Here is a 21,164-nt window from a genome sequence, read left to right as displayed (position 1 = left end):
GCAGTTTTAATTGATTAGTAAATTGTATAGAATTAAAATTTAATCAGTAACAAAAGCAATACACAAACTGGACAAAAACCTCAACTGAGGAAATTGACAACTTGGTTTAAATGAAAGCAGATGTAAGCTAAGACATTAAAAATAGTTACGGACAAGGGAGAAAATGGGTCAAGTATTTAAAACTTTAGGATAAGCTACACCCATTTAATGCACACCAGGGAGATAGATAGTTAAAACAGATTTGTTACTGATGACTTGGTCAATTTTAACCTGCTTGACTAGAAGGCTAAGGCACCCATCTGAAGTTGACTAAATATGCTGATTAGGGTGCAATGAATGAGATCAACAGATCCCAACTCAACTTCATCTGATCATAGTGGAGAGCCAATGAAGCTTTCCAAACTGGTAAAGATGGGCAAGACTAAAATCAAAAGCATTTTCCACATTGTTTTACTTCGCACTCTCAGTGGCTCACCACCTGTAAGGTTTTGGACTTTTGCTCTTCTAGGGTCTTCCAAACAACTATATTTTTATTCTGCCATGGATAGATGGGAAATTGTTCTGCCTGCCTTTAAAAAAAAATTCCCTTCCATTTGGATGAAAATTAATATAATGAGTGTGGGGACAGAACTTTTCACTTTACCTCACTCCACTACATATGATTTTTCTTCAATTTAATAACCAAAATTGCAAACCACTAATTTGAAACAAAAGACCACCTACAAGTGGCATTAGATAAATAACTTACCCTAGTGTTTCCTTCACCCTTTGACTATACACCCTCCATACACAAGTAAAATTCAACTTCATTGGTTCTGCAGATGTGTTTAGCAAGTACATGAAAATATCACAATGCAAAAGATGCATTCAAAATCGTCTTTCTCTAAAACTTTAGCTGCAAAGTCTAGATGTTTGTGAATTGAGATTTGTATTGGCTGTCAAATTGCATCAACTCCACCCCCCTCAAAAAAAAACAATGAGTATCCCTGTAGACACTAGTAGAAAGACGAGGGGATGGGATAATCGTGGTATATGGAAGATACCCCTTACTTTGGAAATAAAGATTCCACACATAACACTCTACTTTGTAAATATCATCCTAGCTCACAAACAATATATAGCAGAGGAGCCAGAAGCCACTTGACTACAGTTGTAAAATAATTGCAAAGACAAATGTACTAATAATAGATACAGAAGCAAATCTGTATAGTAACAAACATACAAGTGTGAAAGTATTGATGTTATGGATTCTCAAAAACCAACTGAAGCCTGTTTAAGTTGTTTATGAACAGATTTAGAACAACTCATTTTACCATAAAATGTTTACCCCTAGAGGATAGTTTTATAAACATTTAGATGTCAGATGCATTAGAGAATGCATTAGAGATGCCCTAGAGAACCAGATTTTGTGAAACTCAGTTGATCCAAAAGTGAAGGTAGAAATTGACAGTGGGTGACTGACTACTTCCAGGTCAAAATGAAAAGATAAGAGATGGCATTACGGTCAAGTCCAAGTCATAAATCCATTAAATGCCAGGATAACTTAGTCATAAAGAGCAGGCAAGGATCAACCAGGAACTATTTTCAAAGAGGTTGCAAAGCATGATTAAAATACATGGATTATTAACTTCAACCAAACAGCTTTAAACAAATCTTTTGACAGAGTCTACATTTAATTACCATTCAAACTGAAAAAATATCTGACCTCATTAGAATTTCTATGTTAAGCACAGAACTATGATTTGAAATGCATTAAAATTCACCATATTAATATACTATTCTCTGTACTCTGCTTATAATTTACACCAGTGATAAAAGCATGTCAAATGTCTCAGGCACAGGAGAAACTATTCAATTACCTCCTAAGAATTTATGTAGATGCTTATCTTCAGAGGTTTTTCCCCAGTCATCTTAAGCACAGATCATCTCAAATACATTTCTCACTTATGACTGGGTTTTGCTTTTAGACAATACAGTATTTAATTCAGGCCAAATATACCTTTTGATTTGGGCAATAACTGTCCAACACTATTAGAACATAGAACAGTACAGCACAATACAGGCCCTTCGGCCCACAATGTTGTGCCGACCCTCAAACCCTGCCTCCTATATAACCCCCCACCTTAAATTCCTCCTTATACCTGTCTAGTAGTCTCTTAAATTTCACTAGTGTATCTGCCTCCACTACTGACTCAGGCAGTGCATTCCACACACCAACCACTCTGAGTGAAAAGCCTTCCTCTAATATCCCCCTTGAACTTCCCTCCCCTTACCTTAAAGCCATGTCCTCTTGTACTCAGCAGTGGTGCCCTGGGGAAGAGGCACTGGCTGTCCACTCTATCTATTCCTCTTAATACCTTGTACACCTCTATCATGTCTCCTCTCATCCTCCTTCTCTCCAAAGAGTAAAGCCCTAGCTCCCTTAATCTCTGATCATAATCTATACTCTCTAAAACAGGCAGCATCCTGGTAAAGGTTGCATCACAAAGGCAATAGAGGAACATGAAAAAGTCTAAAATTTTGACCGATACAGAACACTGTCACATTACTATTTAATTAATTGGAAACTTTGGCAAAAAATAATCAATATCTTGTCAGGTTTGCCCACCTGGATTATCCTACCTTGAATTAAGGCAAGATCTTGCTCTGGAACACAAGTAACATTAAGAACTTGTGTGCCGGTTCTGGTGACATCATTGTCGAGAATGGCAGCTTAAGTCACAAGCTCCTCCGGGAAAAACCCGTACTAAGCCCCGTTATCCCATCAAATATAATATCTTTCAAAAAATATTTGAACTGAAAAGAGGGGCAAGAATGGGGAAAAAGAACAGAAATTAAAAAAGTGACACTGCGGAGCCTGCGTCTGAGAGGAGTGCAGCGAGTGGCTCTCTGACCCAACCTCGTGCTAGCAAAGCGGTTGCTGGGCCTCGCTCAGGCGAAGCGGTGAATATCTTCGAAATCCTTAAAGAAATAATGGAGGTCCAGAAAGAAATAAAGCAGCAGCTCCGTGATATTAAGGCAGAGCTTGCCAGCGTCAATCAAAAAATAGCGGTGGCAGAGACTCGAATTGAGAAGGTGGAAGATTGCATTCAAAATGTGGAACGGATACTGAATAAGACAATAAAAATCATACATCACCAAGAAGGTAAACTGCTTGACCTGGAGGGAAAATCATGGCGGAAAAATATCAGAATCTACAACATTCCCAAAGGAGCAGAGGGCTCGTCTATGACGGAGTTTGTCGGAAAGTTACTGCCGGACGCGCTGAATATTCCCTCGGCTATGAAGCTAGAAGTCGAAAGAGCCCACCACGCGTTAGTCCCAAAACCTACCCAGGATAGAAAGCCACACTCAATTATAATTAAATTCCTTCGGTTCAGCACCAAGGCAGAGATTCTATGAAGGGCCTGGGGTAAGACGAGAGGTTTTTTCGACGATAAATTAATATATTTCAACCAAGATTACCCCCCGCGGTTCTGCAGAAATGCAAAGAATACTCTGAAGTAAAGCAAGTAAAGATTAAATTTCAAACTCCGTACCCTGCTAAACTTGAGTGTTTTATGACAATGGGACGCAGTTGTACCAGACAGTGGAAAAGGCAACTGCAGACATGAAGGCCAGAGGGTTGTCCATCAGCGTGACCAAAACGAAGGAAAGCCTGAGGAATTATCCCACTCCGCTTGGGAAATAATGCGAGAATCAAGAAGGTAGGAGACGGGAGGAGGCCAAGAGAAATACACCGGGAAGAGACTGGGAGTTTCCTAAAGACAGTTCTCACCCACTTCAGAAGAGCCATAAGGTTTGGCTAAGTTTAAAAATGTTGAGAAGCTAAACAGAAGCAAAAGTACACAGTGATATGCCTACCTCGAGAAATACTTATTATAAAGTGGATTTTATATTAGTTAGTTGTTATTCTTTATTTGCTCACTTACCCCTCTTTCCCCACCAAAATGAGAATGAGTGAGTGAGAGTGTGAGTGTGAGTGTGAGTGTGAGTGTGAGTGTGAGTGTGAGTGTGAGTGTGAGTGTGAGTGTGAGTGTGAGTGTGAGTGTGTGTGAGTGTGTGTGTGTGTGTGTGTGTGTGTGTGTGTGTGTGTGAGAGAGAGATATGTGGGGGGGAAGAGAGAGAGGGAGGGGGAGAGGGGGGAATGGGGAAGAGAGAGAGAGAGGGAGGGGGAGAGAGAGAGAGAGAGACACACACACGGACATCTTTTCTGTGTAATGGATTTGTTCACTGACTTTTATGAATACTGCAATGGGGGCTCTCAACCCACAAGTAGGAGGGGCAGTGCAGACTCGAGGGGCCAATTGGTCTACTTCTGCACCTATTGTCTATTGTTATCCCCCACAGCTAGACATTTCCTCTAGCTCAACAAAGGGTCATCTACTAGAGACCTCAGCCTTAGGTAGCATCTATGGAAGAGTACAGTCAACATATTGGGCCAAAATGTCGAATGTACTCTTTTCCATAGATGTTGCCTGGCATGCTGAGTTCTTCCAGCACTGTGTGTGTGTTGCTTGGATTTCTATCATCTATAGATTTTCTCTTGTTTGTTGATAGATTCTTGATTAATCAGGGTATGAATGGATAGGGGGAGAAGCAGGAAATTGGGGCTGAGTGGAAAATTGATCCCACGATGAAATAGCGGAGCAGACTCAATTCTGCTCCTATACCTTATGGTCGTATTCTATATGGGAATTTCTTTACTCAGAGAGTGATAGCTGTGTGGAATGAGCTTCCTGTAGAAGTAGTAGAGGCCAGTTTAGTTGTGTCATTTAAGGTAAAATTGGATAGGTATATGGACAGGAAAGGAGTGGAGGGTTATGGGCTGAGTGCGGGTAGGTGGGACCAGGTGAGATTAAGAGTTCGGCACGGACTAGGAGGGCCGAGATGGCCTGTTTCCGTGCTGTGATTGTTATATGGTTGTTATATGGAATAGGAAATGGAATCTCCCATTCCTTATAAATTCAATTGCACATCACTGCAAGGAGGGATTTACAGCAACCATTTAACCAGCTTCTACTGATTTTGAGACATAGTAGGAAACAGGACCCCCAAGGAAAGTCCATATGCTTAAAGGGAGATCATGCAAACTCCACAGTGTTCAGGATTGAAGTCGTGAGACAGTAATACCACTGACAAATTCTCAGTGTCATCCCAATTAATTCAATAAAGAATACAGTTAACATATTTTCAAGTTTTGTTTTCCTGTGTTTATCTTGATCGATGTACACTGAGTAGTCAGGTTACTAATATAATGCATTTCTGATTTACCAGTTAGCCCAAAAAAAATTTAGGAGGGAAAAAAAAAATCACGAATTAGTTCTGCACATCTTCCAGTATCAGATCTCTTTCTCAGCAGCCAGTTAGAGCTCACTACCTCAGTCATAAATGTTAAAAAGGTTATCAGAGAAGGAGAAAAGTGGAAGGAGTTCCTCTTAGCATACTTACAAGCCCCATCTTCATCATAGTTGCCAAGATCCAGGTTAATTGTTCTGCTAAATTCGAGCACATTGCACCACTGGTCCTTGTTGATCACTTTATACTTTGATTGCTGCAAAGAACAATTTTTTAAAATAGCATGAATCATTTTATTCAGGTCTACATACAATACTTCTAAATATACTTCCTTGGAATTATTCTCACTGCAATCTGCAGCATATAATTTTCCTTTAGGCAATGTTTTTCTAAATCAACTTAATGATCTACAGATTACCTGATCTTCTGAAGGACTCTGTGGACCAAGCAGATATGGCAACATGAAGGTTCAACGCCATGGTTGGAAGTGAAGTGAGGCAGGGGGCTGGGGAGGGAGAGGACATTCAACTTGAAGCCAAGCTGAAACAGAGGCATGAGGCCCACTCTATCCAGCATCCAATTAGCAAATGTGCAGTTGCTAGAGAACAAAATTGAAGACCTGAAGACAAGATTGCTGTATCGGAGGGAAATGAATGATTGCTGTGTCCTTTGTTTGAGCAAGATATGGCTTTCTGCCAGCACACTAGATACAGTAATCAGACCCGAAGGCTTCTTGATTTACAGAATGGACAGAAGTGCCGATTAAGGAAAGGCAAAACATGGAGGTGTGCGTTTCATGATAAAACACTCAGTGGTGCTCCAATATGATGGGTTTGTCAAACTCTTATTCCCCTGACCTTGAACACCTAACAGTCAAATGCTATCTGTTCCATTTTCCTAGGGAGTTCTCCTCCATAATACTAATTGCTATTCACATTCCACCAGCAGCCAACCCTGCTCAATTACCATCGGCATAAAACCTGTAACACCAGAGATCCAATACACAAGACGACTCTTATATGAAGATACGGAATGCCTACCAATCCATGCCAGAACCGCATTTCAGTAAATCTGATCACATGACTGTCCTATCTGCATACAGATGTATGCTAAAGTACAAAGCTTCAGACATTAGGACAACAAAGAGGTGATTGCAGGTGGCAGAGGAGTGTCTATAGGATTGTTTCAAATTGGTAGACTGGGCAATGTTCAGGGACTCATCCTTGGATTTGAATGAATACACCATGGCCGTCACAGACTTTATTAAAACAGTTGTAGATGAGTGTGTCCCCACAAAATAATTCAGTCTTCCACAGCCAGAAGCCCTTGATGAACCATGAGATCCAAAACCTGATAAGGGCCAGATTTTGATGCATACATCCGGTGCACTTTATCAACTAAGGCTTAGCTTTCAATACCATCATCCCCTCGAAACTAATCAATTAGTTTCAAGACCTTGGCCTCAATACCTCCTTTCGCAACCTGTTCACCAATTTCCTCCTTGCAGACCCTACTCAGTGCGGATTGGCAACATCTGCACGATCTTCATTAGCAGACATGCACCACAAGGCTGTGTTTAGCTCACAGCTCTACTCACTTTACATTTACGACTGTACACCAATGCCATACTTAATTTTGCTAATGGCATCACTGTCATAGGCCAAATGAGCATAAAGGAAGGAGAATGAAAATCTGGCTGAGTGGTGCCAAACTACAACCTCATTACACAAAGTCAGCAACACCAAGGAACTAATTATTGACTTCACGAGGAGGAGACTGGAGATCCACAAGTCAGTCCGCAGAGGATCAGAGGTGGAAAGGCTCAGCAACTTTAAATTCCTCAAGGTTATTACTCCAGAGGATCTGACCTGAGCCCCGCATGAAAGTACAATTATGAAGAAAGGCAGTGCCTCTACTTCCTGAGGAGTTTGCAAAGATTCCGCACGACATCCAAAACTTTGACATACTTCTAGAGACTTGTAATGAAGAGTATATTCACAGCCTCGTATGCAAATACTAATGTCCTTGAACGAAAAATCCTACAAAACTTAGTGGATTGATGGCTGATGTTCAGTCCTAATGAAGGGTCTCAGCCTAAAACATTGACTGTTTACTCTTTTCTATAGAGGCTGCCTGGCCTGCTGAGTTCTCCAGCATTTTGTGTATGTTGCTTGGATTTCCAGCATCAGCTGATTTACTCTTGTAGATAAAGCACTCCCCACCATTGAGCACATCTACATGAAGCAATGTTTCAGGAAAGCAGCATCCATCATCATGGACCCCTACCACCCAGAACATGCTCTTTTCTCGCTGCTACCATCAGGAAGGCGGTACAGGAGCCTCAGGATGCACATCACCAGGTACAGGAATAATTATTACCCCACAATCATCAGGCTCTTGAACCAAAAGGGGATAACTTCACTCAACTTCACTTGCCCCTTCATTGAAACGTTCCCACAATCTATGGACTCACATTCAAGTACTCTTCATCTCATGTTCTTAATATTTATTGTATATTTATTATTATTCTTTTTGTACTTGCCCAATTTGTTGCTTTTAGTACACTGGTTGAACACCCAAATTGATGCCGTCTTTTATTTTATTATAGTTATTATTCTATTATGGCTTTATCCAGTAAACCCACAGGAAAATGAATCACATGGTTGTATATGGTGACATATGTATCTTGATAATAACTTTAAACCTTTATGTAGACCATCAGTTTTGCTTTTTGAAATAAAACCAAAGCAATACTTTGCTTGATCCCTTGCATTTACCACAGTACATCAAATATAACGTGATGCAGCAGAAATGTAAATTAGTGATGTTCAGATGTTACTAAAATAAATATACAGGATAAAATTAGAGATTAAACCACGACTTCTAGACTTGATAAACATGATGTTTTATTTGGTGCAGTTCACGAGAATTTATATGGAATTTGTTGATATTGTGCTAGCAGACAAAGATACATGGCAATGGTTTGTGTATTTTAATATAGTATGGGACTGTTCAATAGAAATTACTAACTACTCACTGTACTCACATAGCTATGATGACCAGCAAAAGGATGCAATAAATACACTTGACATCTATTTGTTTGTTTTCAAAAAATAATCAACTGCCACTCAGTTTCAAAAATCATCAAGTAAACACTCAAAAAGCTCAATGATCTTAAGTTTTTTGTGCATCTTGGGTAAAATAGTAAGGTTCTTACAGCAATGTTTACAAGATTAACACCATTAAGTTCACTTGTCCAAGTGATAAATGCAATTGTCCATATCTGACGTTCCATTTATGATTGATGGCCAATAACATAGGTATCTTTTTTTAAATGAGCAGACCAAAAGCACAAGACATCCAAACTATGAAAACAACAGGCTGCAACTTAGTAAGAAAGCAGCAAAAACTTGGTCCAATATCTAACCAATGAATAGTGCCTGGTTTAAAAGTGTCAAAACAATAAGAGATGCTGCAGATGCCGGAAATCTTCAGCAACACAAAATACTGGAGGAATTCAGCATGTCAAGCAGCATCTACGGAACCCTGAAATGACTGGAAGCAATTTGGAAGGCACAGGATAAAAATATCCCAAAGATGAAGTAGTATTCTGAAGGAATGATGAGGTAACCATGGCTGACAAAGGAGGTCAAAAACAGTATAAAAGTAAAAGAGAAAAATAAAATTAAAGTAAAATATAACCAAAAAATGGTGACAAGTTAGAGAATTGGGAACCTTTTAAAAACCCAACAGAAGGCAACTAAACAGCCTTAAAAGATGAAATAGGAAGAGCATAAAAGATGAAATAGGAAGGTAAGCTAGCCAATGACATAAAAGGAAACACTAAAAGCATTTTTTCAGATATAATAAAAACAGGCACAAGTGGATATAAGACCACTGAAAAATGATGCCGGAGAGATAGTAATGCAGGACAAAGAAATGGCGAATGAACTTCATAAGTATCCTGTGTTAGTCACTACTGTGAAAGGCCAGGGTAGATAAGTCCAGATGGACTACACCCCAGGGTGCTGAAAGTGGTAGGTGAAGAGATTGTGGAGGCATTAGTAATGATCTTTAAAGAATCACTAGATTCTGGAACGTTTGTAAAGGACTGGAAAACTGCAAATGTCACTCCACTCTTTGAGGAAAAGATTCAGAAGAAAGGAAACTTACAAGTCAGTAAGTCTGGCTTCAGTGGTTGAGATTTTGGACTTCTTGGAAGGACATGATAAAGTGGGCCAAAGTCAAGGGGGAAATCTTGCTTGACAAATCTGTTGGAATTCTTTGAGGAAATAACAGGCAGGATAGACAAAGCAGAGTCAGTGGATGTTGCATAGTTGGGATTTTCAGATGCCCTTTGACAAGGTGCTGCACAAGGGTACATAACAAGGTAAGAACCCATGGTATTTCAGGAAAAAAATACTAACCGGGATAGAAAATTGACTGAATGGCAGGAGGCAAAAAGTGGAAATAAAGGGTGCCTATTCTGGTTGGCTGCCAGTGACTAGTGGTGTTCAGAATGGGTCGGTATTGGGATCACTTTTTTTCACATTATACGTCAATAGTTTGGATGATGGAATTGATGGCTTTGTGACCAAGTCTGCAGATGATAAAAAGATAGGCGGAGGAGTAGGTTGTGTTGAGGAAGCAGGGAGTTTGCAGAAGAATTTAGACAGATTGGGAGAACGGGCAAAGAATTGGTAGATGGTATCTAGCGTAGGTGAGTGTATAGTTATGCACTTTAGTAAAAGGAATAAGGTCATAGACTATCTTCTAAACAGAAAATTCAAAAATCAGAACTGCAAGGGGACTTGGGAGTCCTTGTGCAGTATTGGGCCCCTTATGTAAGAAAAGATGTGCTGAGTTTGAAGAGGGTCCAGATTAGGTCCACGAGACTGATTCTAGGAATGAAAGGTTTATTATGAGGAGTGTTTGGCTCTAGACCTGTACTCACTAAAGTTTAGAAGAATGAGGTAATCTCAATGAAACCAATTGAGCATTGAAAGGCCTAGACAGAGTGCATGTGGAGATGATGCTGTTAGTGCGATTTTTGAGTTTCGTACATCTGGCAAATGACTTCAGCCACCAATCTTCAAATCTGAATATACAGTAGACTGCAGATTTAATTTTAAATGCAGCTCTGAACAATAGGATCCTAAAAGCATTGAATCACAGACCAGACAATGCTAATTAAAATTAATTTAGATGTCTGTGATGTGGGTGCAAATTGGGATGTGTGAAGTTTCTGTGTAGTTTTGAAAAAAAGCTCTTTGTTCTTTCATGTTTAGCAAATAAAATATCAGGCAGCATGGGCCACCCAGACCTTTCCACCAAGTGGATGCCTGTTGTATCTTTTGTCGAATAAAGAGGCTATTTCATAGCTACCAGTACCTTTCTCTACTGACTTAATTCAGCAAGAACAGATGTTTCCTACAGTGGGGGTAATCTAGGACCAGAGGGCACAACTTCAGAATAGAGGCATATCCATTTAGAACAGAGATGGAGAAATTTCTTTAGCCTGAGGGTATTAAATCTGTGAAATTAATTGCCACAAATGTCTGGGTAGGCCAAGACATGGAGTATATTTAAAGTGAAGTTTGAAAGGTTCTTGTTTAGCCAGAGGTACAGCGAGAAGACAGGGGAATGGAATTGAGAGAGATAATAAATCAGGCATGATGGATTGGCAGAGCAGACTTAATGGACCAAATGGCATAATTCCACTCCTATGTCTTATAGAATTCAAATGGGTGCTGCAGCAGCAGACAGAGCAAAGGTGCTTGATGGAACAGTCTACCAATCTGTGCCAGGTCACACTGATGTAAATGTGGCTACACCAGGAGCACCAGATGCAATAAATGACTCCAACAGCATCACAGGAAAAGTGCCACCTCACTTAGGACTGTTCAGGACCCTAAATGGTGAGGGAGGACATGCAGGGGTAGCTATAGCATTTAACATGGTTGCCGGAGTAATTAATTGCCAGGAAGGAGGTCAGTGGGGAGGGACAAGTGGACAAGAAAGTCAGAGTGATCTCCATGGTAAGCAGAAGGGGGTGAGGAGGAAAAGAAGAACCTGGTGGTGGGATCCCATTAGAGATGTCAGAAGTTGCAGAGAATGATGTGTTTGATGCAGAGGTTCGTGAGGTGGTAAACGAGGACAATGGGAACCCTAGCCCTGTTATGTCTGGTGGGAGGGGGTAGTGCTGAGCTCAGACACATGGGTAATGAGAAGCTGAGATATGGGCGAGGGCAGCATTGATAGTGATAGAAGGGCAAATCCATTTTCAGGGAAAAAAAAGAGGACGTCTCAACCCAAAACATTAACAGTTTATTTCCCTCCATCAATGCTGCCTGATCCACTGAACTCCTCCAGCAACTTGTGAAGCCTAGTCTCAGCACTGTCAACAGCCGCAGATTGAAATGTATGAGTATCCAGCTTCAGAGAAATTATTAATCAACTTTAACTTGTTTTTATTTACCAACAAAAGTTTTTAACATAGTTTGCCATTTTTCTAAAAATAACATTCCTACTTGACACAGCAGTTTGAGACTCTTTATAATCATGTACATCAATTTCAATAGATTTAATTTCAGTTTTAAATGAAATTGTAAAAATAGAAACATTTCTAAAACAGTCAATGAAAATCTATTTAAACAAGCAGTTAATAAGACTACTATAACCAATTATTTTAACATTTATGTTTTAATACCTCAAGGAACTGATGAAAAGCTGGAAAGAGTGGCCAAGTTTTTCCTAAAAGTAATCCCAGCATACATTTTGCAGTGCTCATCTCCAAACTACGTTGATCCTTTTCCTGTTAAGAGAAGATAAATATAAAATACAAGTAGCAGACAGAAATTGAACCTGATGGTGTCAATCAATCACCTTTAAATGTTGACTGGCAACAATCTTTCAGCATTTATTCTCAATGCAACGTTGATGGATAAATTTAATATGCGAATAAGAATCATGTACACAACTATATTTGTCTCAAGCTTTTTTTTTGGCACCACACAAATTAGTGCAATAAATGAGCATCAAGTTAACAGATAAGTTAACTCAATGTTAATGTCACATTTATCTCAAAAAGAGTCTTTTTTGTCCTCTATGTAAATCACCAAAATGTGTGCAACTTTCATTTTATTGTATCCTTCTAACAGTAGATGCTATTTAATCCTGAGAAGTACAAGCAGTACTTTTTAAGGAGGGTAAATTACAAGGGTGGGACATAGACAGTAACTGGTAAGACTACAGGTGTGTTGATGAAGTATGGGAACTTGGGGGATGCTTTCCTTCATTTGTTGTGGTACAGAATACAAGAGTGGGAACACCATATTGCCACATTGCTTACACCATACCTGGAGTACCTGTATGCTCTAATGCAAGGACAATATTGGATTGGAGAGTGTGCCCAAGACACTCAGAGTTACTGCTTGGATTGGAATTCAGTTATAATGAGGGACAGGATAGACTGGTTTATTTTCAGAGCAGCAGAGGTCAAAGGGTCATCTGACTGGTTTATACAAAATTAATGAACAGTGAATAAATAGGATAGATAAGAATCTTTATCCTGTGGTGGGAGTGTCCAAGACAGAATGTGCTTAAATATAATGTGTGAGGGGGATCCAAGGGGTGCTTGTAAACTGCAATGCACCACCTAAAGAGGAGGTAGCAAATATCTAACATTTAAGAACACACCTAGAAAAGCACTTTAATGGTCAAGGTTATGGACCTAATAGAGGTGAGTGGTAAAGTACAGTTGGATGCAACAGTCAGCAAAGACATGATGAGCCAAAGGGCCCGTTCCTGTGGTAGATGAATCAGTCATTTGAAACATACAAGATACAAGCTTGGGTAGATATTAGGATGTTTTCACTAATTGGAAAATCTTAATCAAGGACACCTAGTTTCATATAAGGAGCTGGTCACTGAAAACTGAGGTTTGTATAAGTTTCTTTTAGCACAGTCCTCAGACTGCGAATTCCAGAGATTCCCAAATAAATTTGAAAGATTCGGGAACTGAGGGCAAGGAGAAGCTAGCACAGAGCAGGAATCAAAGCCAGGTGCAGATCATCCATAATCATACTGAATGGCTGAGCATGCTTAATGGAACAGATGGCATATTCCTGCCGCTATACTCTGTTCAATTAATTTGACACTTTAGTAAGGAAAAATCATTTTACAGTGGCAGAGGGCTAGAAAAACATTCCATGGCATCTACCAGAGTTATGAAACGAAACAAAACTTGATATCATGTGGGACAAAAAGATCAAATACAGCAAAATTCCAACAGTGCTCTTTGTTTGGAAATCCCAATGCTTCAAGTTCTGACAGCTGTTTCTCATCCTCCCTTTAAACTCACCTAGTTCACCAAAACATTTATTATACCACTGTGACATCTTTAAAAAGTGGGTCGATGTATTAATATGTGAATAGTAGTGTAGAAAATCTCTCAATCCAGAGCTGTTTCACTGCAAACAAAACTGAGCTTAGTTTTACCTTAAACATAAAACTAAGCTTCAAGACATGTCTTAAAAGCTGGAGATACAGGTGGAGTGCAAGTTGAAGGAAGGTAGGACCAAGTAGGAGGTGGGACAAGTGGCAATAACGGAACGATTAAAAAAAAATCATTGACGTGCAGAGAACCAGAATTGCAAGAGCAAAGCCACTTCAATGATTTGACGAGATGGGGAGGGAAAAGGCAGATTTTGAAAATACTGCATGAAGTTTAAAATAGAGTTGCAGTTGAACTGGAACCTTAATTTAAGACCTGATGAGCCAGGGCCGGAGAGTAGATGGGTGAAATCATGGAGGTACTAGCTCATGGCATTGGAAATGTGAGCAAGTGAAGTGATCCAAATTTTATGTTGTGTGAGTAAACCAGTTAATTTGGGTAAAGGGTTTTTGGTGGAGTAAATACTTTGCATGCTAACAAAAGTGATAATTATTACATCACATCATTGTGTTCCCTAATCCAGAGATGAGTTTATGATAATTGTTTTGGAAAATTATTAGAATAGTGGTATCAGGACTGACTTACTGATGTATATAGGAGTTGCAACCATTTAAAAAAAAACATGTACAGTTCCAGCTTAAATGCAGATTAGAGAATCACGCAAATATTATTGAATAGACAGTTTCAGAAATACCCAAAGTAGTATTATTCTAAAGAGGTAAAGGCGATTTCAGAACAGATGTCAATTTGTCATCATCCAATGAGCACACCTAAATTTTACTACTTGGTCTGCTCACAATTTAAGTTCCGCTGAAATAGAGCACTTACCCGTGCAAAATCAAATGCGTATCTGTATATAAGTTTAAAATTTGTGGGCTCATTCAACAACGACCTCAAGTAATCTAGTGAATTTCTCAGTTTTTCAGTTGTGTCGCATCTAAAATTGGAAACAGAGATTGAACTAAAAAAATCTTCTGCAGCACTTCAATAGCCCAAATCACATTGAGTTTCCAGACCAACTGATTAACACTGTTTTACCAAGAGATGAAATAAAAGTCAGTGAGTTAGTGAAATGGAGAAAAAGTGTGCAAGTGATGAAGAAAAAGAATATTGGGGCGACATAAAATTAGTTTTATTCGGGTTAAATGGATTCAAAATTATAATACTGTTTTCAAAATAGCTGTGTTGCAAGCTGTTTAAAACAATATTGAAACACAGGTGGGCTACAACAAGAAAATCAAATGATGAAATCAAGTACTGTAAAATTGAATCTAACAGAATTTCTTATGAGAAACAAATTCTCAGTAACATTACTTTTGAATTTTCAGTACTATATTAATTTTGAGATCTAATAGTATACTAAAACCAACTAGCATACTAAAAGTCTTTGATCTGTTGGAAGATCTGGCAAAAAAAGGAACTTGACCATCTAAATTGAACAGTATCACCTGAATTTTAAAAATTTCTAAGTAGTACATTTTACAACCAATAACTTTATTTGGACATTTTATAAACAGGAATTGTGTTTTTAATATACAAATTTCAGTTAGAAATAGATTTTGAATGATAAAGAGAATAAAAGCTTTTATGTTTGAGTTTAATTATGAGGTTATTTAATGAATAGTTCTCTATTCTTTAAGCACATATTTCCCATGAACAACTATTCCTGCAAAGACAGGAACAGCACTTCATTCATGTCACATTCATTTCATTTTTCAATCTTTTTACTGATTTTCCAATAAAGAATATACAAATCAGAGGAGAAGTTTAGCAAACAGATAATACAAAAGAAATATAAACAGCAGTAGAAAAGAAAGCATATATTGTCAAAATCAGATAGGTAAAATGTTACGCTGTTACATATACACAATATAATCAAAAAAACTACTCATAACAATCATAAAAGAAAATTGGAAATTTTACTTAATAAAGGGGGGAAACCCACTAACTAAACTAAAACAAAAAAAAAGGAAAAGAAAAGAAAGATTGGGCAGTCCATTTGAGGATAAAATTAGGATAAAAAGATTTTAAAAAAAACATCCTTCCAGTCATCTCCGAACCTTCATGGATAAGGATTTTCCCTGAAGAGAGTAAAGAAAAATAAATTTAGAAAAAAATTAAATTATGTGAAAATATTGAATAAAGGGTCGCCAGACTTGTTCAAAATTAAAGGATGTATCAAATGTCTGGCTTCTAATTTTCTCCAAGCTTAGACATGACATAATGGAGGACAGCCAATAGAAAACAGTAGGTGGATTAGATTCTTTCCAGTGCAGCAAGATAGCTCTCCTAGCCAGTAAAGTTGAAAAAGCTATCACATGTTGAGCAGAAGCAGGCACTTTGCTTACTTCCTCTGGAATAATCCCAAAAATCGCTTTAAGTGAATTGGGTTGAACATCCACATCTAAAATTTTAGATAATATTCTAAACACATCCCTCCAAAAATTACTTAAGATTACACGTGACCAAAACATACGAGTTAGAGTAGCCACTTCTGCGTTACATCTGTCACAAATAGGGCTTATATTAGGAAACATATGCGCCAATTTATCTTTGGACATATGGGCCCTGTGTACTATCTTAAACTGAATTAAGGTATGGCGTGCACCGACAGATGAATTATGGACTAGATAATAAATTTTACTCCATTGATTATCTGAAAGTGAATGTTGAAGTCGTATTTCCCAGGTGCGGTGAACCCTATCATTAGGCGACATGCGAGCATTCATTAACTGTTTATAAATGATAGCTATTAATCATTTTTGAAATGGTTTAAGCTGAAAAATAGCATAAGCCAAATTTAAAGAGCAGGCCAAGGGGTAATTCGGTAAAAAAAAATCACGTAAAACATTCCTAACCTGTAAGTATCTGAAAAAAATGTGTATTAGAGATGTCATATTTATCCACTAACTGCAAAAAGGACATTAAACAGTCCTGTAAAAACAAATCTAAAGAAGTTTTTATTCCCTTAATTTTCCATGTTAAAAAAGCTTTATCCAAAGTTGATGGCTTAAAAAAGAAATTAGAATAAATATTACTAGAAAGTAGAAAATCATTTAATTCAAAAAATCTATGAAACTGAAACCAAATTTTTAAAGTATATTTAACAATAGGGTTGAGAGCCTGTCTACCTATTCTGGAGAGCAAAAACAGAAGGGGAGCCCCTAATAAAGAAGCTAAAGGATACCGTGTTACTGAATTTTCCTCCAGCTGTAACCTTGAAGGGCAATCTTGGTCTTAATCCATAAATCCAAAAAGTAATATAACAAATATTAATTGCCCAATAATAAAATTTAAAGCTTGCTAAGACCAGACCTCCATCTTTTTTTGGTTTTTACAATAAAAGTTTATTCACTCTAGAGCTTTTATTATTCCAAACATAAGACAAAATCAGAGAATCTATTTTATCAAAAAATGTTTTTGGAACAAAACAGGGAACTGCTTGAAATATATATAAAAATTTTGGTAAAATAAGCATTTTTATAGCATTTATTCGACCTATCAATGACATCGACATAGGCGACCATTTAGAAAGCACCTGTTGAGTATATTCAACTAAAGGGGAGAAATTATACCTATATAGGTCTTAAAATTTTATAGTAATTTTGATACCAAGGTAAGTGAAATGGTTTTTGGCAATATTAAAAGGTATTTGATCATAATAATCAGAATAATTATTAATAGGAAATAATTCACTTTTATGTAAATTAAGTTTATAACCAGAAAAATTACCAAATTCCGTAAATATAGATAACAAAAAGAATAGATTTTCTAGGATTTGAAATGTAAACTAATAAATCATCTGTGTATAACGAAACCTTATGTAATTCATCCCCTTTCTTAATACCCTGCACAGAATTAGAATCCCTAAGAGCAATAGCAAATGGTTCTAAAGCCAAATTAAATAATAAAGGACTAAGGGGACAACCCTGATGGTTTCCTCTATATAATCTAAGATAAGGAGACTTTTGATTATTAGTTATAACCGCAGCTACCGGGGCCTGATAAATCAATTTAATCCAGGAAATAAATCCTGGACCAAAATTAAACCTCTTCAAAACCTGAAATAGATAAGGCCACTCCACCCTATCAAAGGCTTTCTCTACATCCAAAGATACAATACATTCAGATTCTTTAGCTGAGGGGGAATAAATGATATTTAACAATCTTCAAATATTAAAATACGAGTACCTATCTTTGATAAATCCTGTTTGATGATTTGAAATAACATTAGGCAAGATATTCTCAAGCCTATTTGCTAGAATCTTAGAGAAGATTTTAAAATCTACATTCAATAAAGAAATAGGTCTATAGGATACACATTCCAGTGTGTCTTTTCCTTTTTTTGGAATCAATGAAATTAGTGCCTCATAAAAAGTTTTAGGAAGGTTTCCAGAGGATGTAGAGTCAGTAAACGTTTGATGAAGATGTGGTATACGCATTTCATGAAAAGTCTTGTAAAATTCTACCGTATAACCATCAGGTCCCGGAGCTTTACCCAATTGCATAGAGGATATAACCTTGGCTATCTCCTCTTGTTTCATAGGTGCATCTAACATATCTACATCTTGAATCGAAATTTGAGGTGTTTAACCTTTGCAAAAATCTATTCATAATATTAGAGCTATCAGAGAATTCAGATTTATAAAGATTAGAAGTCCATAAATATCTTATTAATTTCATAAGGATCTAAAGTTTCTGTTCTACAAATTTTTAAAATCTGTCTTCCATCCCAGCCTTTAACTGACCTGCCAAAAGCTTAGAAGATTTTTCTCCATGTATATAAAATAAACTTTTAGATTTAAAAATTTGCTGTTCAATGGGAAAGGTCAGAAGCAAATCATACTGTGATTGAAGTTCGACCCTTTCTTTATATAGGTCCTCAGTAGGTTTAACTGAGTACGCTTTATCTATCTGTTTACTTTTATTAATAAGCACTGACAGTTCCACTTTAGTTTTCTTTCTCAAAGCTGCTGAATGAGATTATCTGTCCCCTAAGAAAAGATTTCAACATGTCCCATATAACCAGATTTGACATTACTTCAGTTGTATTAAATTCAAAAAATATAGAAATTTGCTCCTTAATAAAATTAACAAAAGCTGGATCCTGTAACTATACGAGATTCAGTCTCCACAGTGACATTTTCAAAAATCTATCTGAAAGCTTAAGGGTTAACTTTAAAGGTGCATGATCTGAAAGCGCAATGATGTCATACACACATTCAACAACAGAGTTTAACAGACGTGTATTTTTTTAAAAAGTAACCAATTCGAGAATATTTATGATGAACGTGTGAGAAAAAAGAGAAATCATTGGGTTGTTTATATCTCCAAATATCGACCAGGCCATATTCTAATAAAAAAGAATTAACACAAGCGGCAGCTTTATTAGGAAGCAACGGATTGGTTGATGACCTGTCAATCGCCGGATTTAAACAGCAATTAAAGTTACCACCCATGATCAACTTATATTCATTCAGATTCAGTAACTCAGAAAAAAGTTTCTTAAAAAAATCATAATCATCTACATTAGGTGCGTATACACACACCAGAGCTACCTGTTGCTCGCATAATAAACCAGTAACAATTAACTATCTTCCAATCGAATCAGTAGTAGTATTAAAGTGTACAAAAGGGATTTTGGTGCTAAGAAATATAGAAACGCCTCTGATCTTACAATCAGACAGCGAGTGATACAGAGGTCCTTTCCAGAATCAAAAAAATCTGTCCTCATCCTTTTTCCATATACGATTTTCTTGTGCAAAAATAATATCTGCGTTAAGCATTTTTAATTTCTTAAAAATATTTTTACGCTTAATGGCGTGATTGACACCGTTCCAATTCCAAGATATTATATTAATTTTATTAACATCAATGCTTAGAATTAAATTTAATATTATATAAAAGAAATGTTACGCAAGTACAGATTAAGCCAAAAGGTGCGGGTACAACCAGGAGTGATGCATTTGCGAGAAAAAAATCCATCAAAAGAACTGCCCAATCAGGAAATAAACCTACTCGAATAGTCCCCTTCCGCCTGCCAAAAGATAAGAATTAAGCGACCAATAGGCTGGCCCCATGCTAACCTAATAACCCTTGACCCTATTCTCCATCTTGCAGCTCCGTATATGAAAATAAAGCAAAAATCCCACGGAAAACATCCATAATAAAAGGCACAAGCAGAATTCAACTATTATAATGTGATGTCTAACAGTAATAAAAACATAATCAATAACAGCCGTCTTAGAATCAGCTGAAGTATCTTAAACTCATTCAAAAAAAGAGAATAAGTCCGAGCAAATAATATTACAAACAATATCCTTTCTCTCGAAAAAGAAAAGTAAATCCGTATATAACAGACCTAAAACTATATTAGTATTGAAAGAACGAGAACAAAAGAAAAGATTACTACACGCCAGGCCCTACGCGGACCATTGGAGTACACACACACACACACACAATTAATATGTAAAAAAAAAAATTTTATCAGCCATGTCTCATACCAAAGACTGAAAAAGTGTAGGATAAGTTTAACTCTGAAGATCCATAAACAACTCGTACAACAATTACCCATTGAGTAATCGGGTTAACTTTAATATTTCATTCAGTAGGCTTAACTTTAAGATTTTTAATGTACTCCCATCCCACCTGGGGATAGTAGATTCTCAGTGACTGAGATTATTCAGGAAAAATTATCAGCTTTGCTGGAAAGTGAAGGGAGGGGTATAAATCTAATTTATACATTTCACTCATAACTTCTCAGTATTTCCTTCTTTCAGCAAAGATTTCAGGAGGATAGTCTTCGACTATACGAATCTGTGCTGAATTAAAGATTAACTTCCGCTTCTTTCTGGCTTCTTGAAGAATAGCTTCTTTAATCGTATAATAATGCAAAGAAAGTACAATTGGTCGAGGACATAATTCAAATGAACGCCGAGAAAATGGAATTCTATGGGCTCTGTCAATTAAGGGGCTAGCTTTGAAGGTCTCACTAAAAAGTGAGTACAACATATCTGAGAAGAATTTTAACAGATCGCCAGCTTCGCTATTTCCAGGCAGTCCCAGAATATGCAAATTCCTCCGACGCCCTCTACTATCTAAATCAACCATTTTTTTCTTCGTTTTAGATAGTTCCGAGGTAATTTCATTGATTTTCTTTTCCATCGAAGATATCTTCATTCCTTGATCTTTAATAATTTGCTTGAATAGATCATGCACATTCTCAATTCGGGTTGTAGTCTGCTGAAGTGTTTGAAGCTGAGAGTCTAAATTTTTCTGAGAGTCTTGAACCAAAGAAATAGCTTTTTCAAGCTTCCCGTTTGAACCAGTCGGCTTATCAATTTTAATATTAAGTGATCTGAATTCCGATTTCATGTCTTGTATTGAAGAAAATATTCCTGCTAATGTAACA

General features: G+C 37.3%; 1 protein-coding gene across 4 annotated transcripts in view; it reads right to left on the bottom strand.

Annotated features, from left to right (window-relative positions):
* The window catches only part of dcun1d4 (DCN1, defective in cullin neddylation 1, domain containing 4 (S. cerevisiae)), a 70,225-nt gene that overhangs the window by 4,463 nt on the left and 44,598 nt on the right, over nucleotides 1-21,164 (bottom strand). For all 4 annotated transcript variants that reach the window (XM_059989170.1, XM_059989171.1, XM_059989173.1 and 1 more), the window contains 3 exons: nucleotides 14,582-14,690; nucleotides 12,008-12,112; nucleotides 5,452-5,554 (listed from right to left, as the gene is read on the bottom strand). In XM_059989170.1, coding sequence (XP_059845153.1) covers nucleotides 5,452-5,554; nucleotides 12,008-12,112; nucleotides 14,582-14,690 — 317 coding nt within the window. The remainder of the gene's footprint in view (nucleotides 1-5,451; nucleotides 5,555-12,007; nucleotides 12,113-14,581; nucleotides 14,691-21,164) is intronic.

Source organism: Hypanus sabinus, chromosome 14 (genome assembly GCF_030144855.1).
Source record: "Hypanus sabinus isolate sHypSab1 chromosome 14, sHypSab1.hap1, whole genome shotgun sequence".
Classification (NCBI taxonomy): Eukaryota; Metazoa; Chordata; class Chondrichthyes; order Myliobatiformes; family Dasyatidae; genus Hypanus; species Hypanus sabinus.
This window is presented reverse-complemented; position numbering and strand designations above follow the sequence as displayed.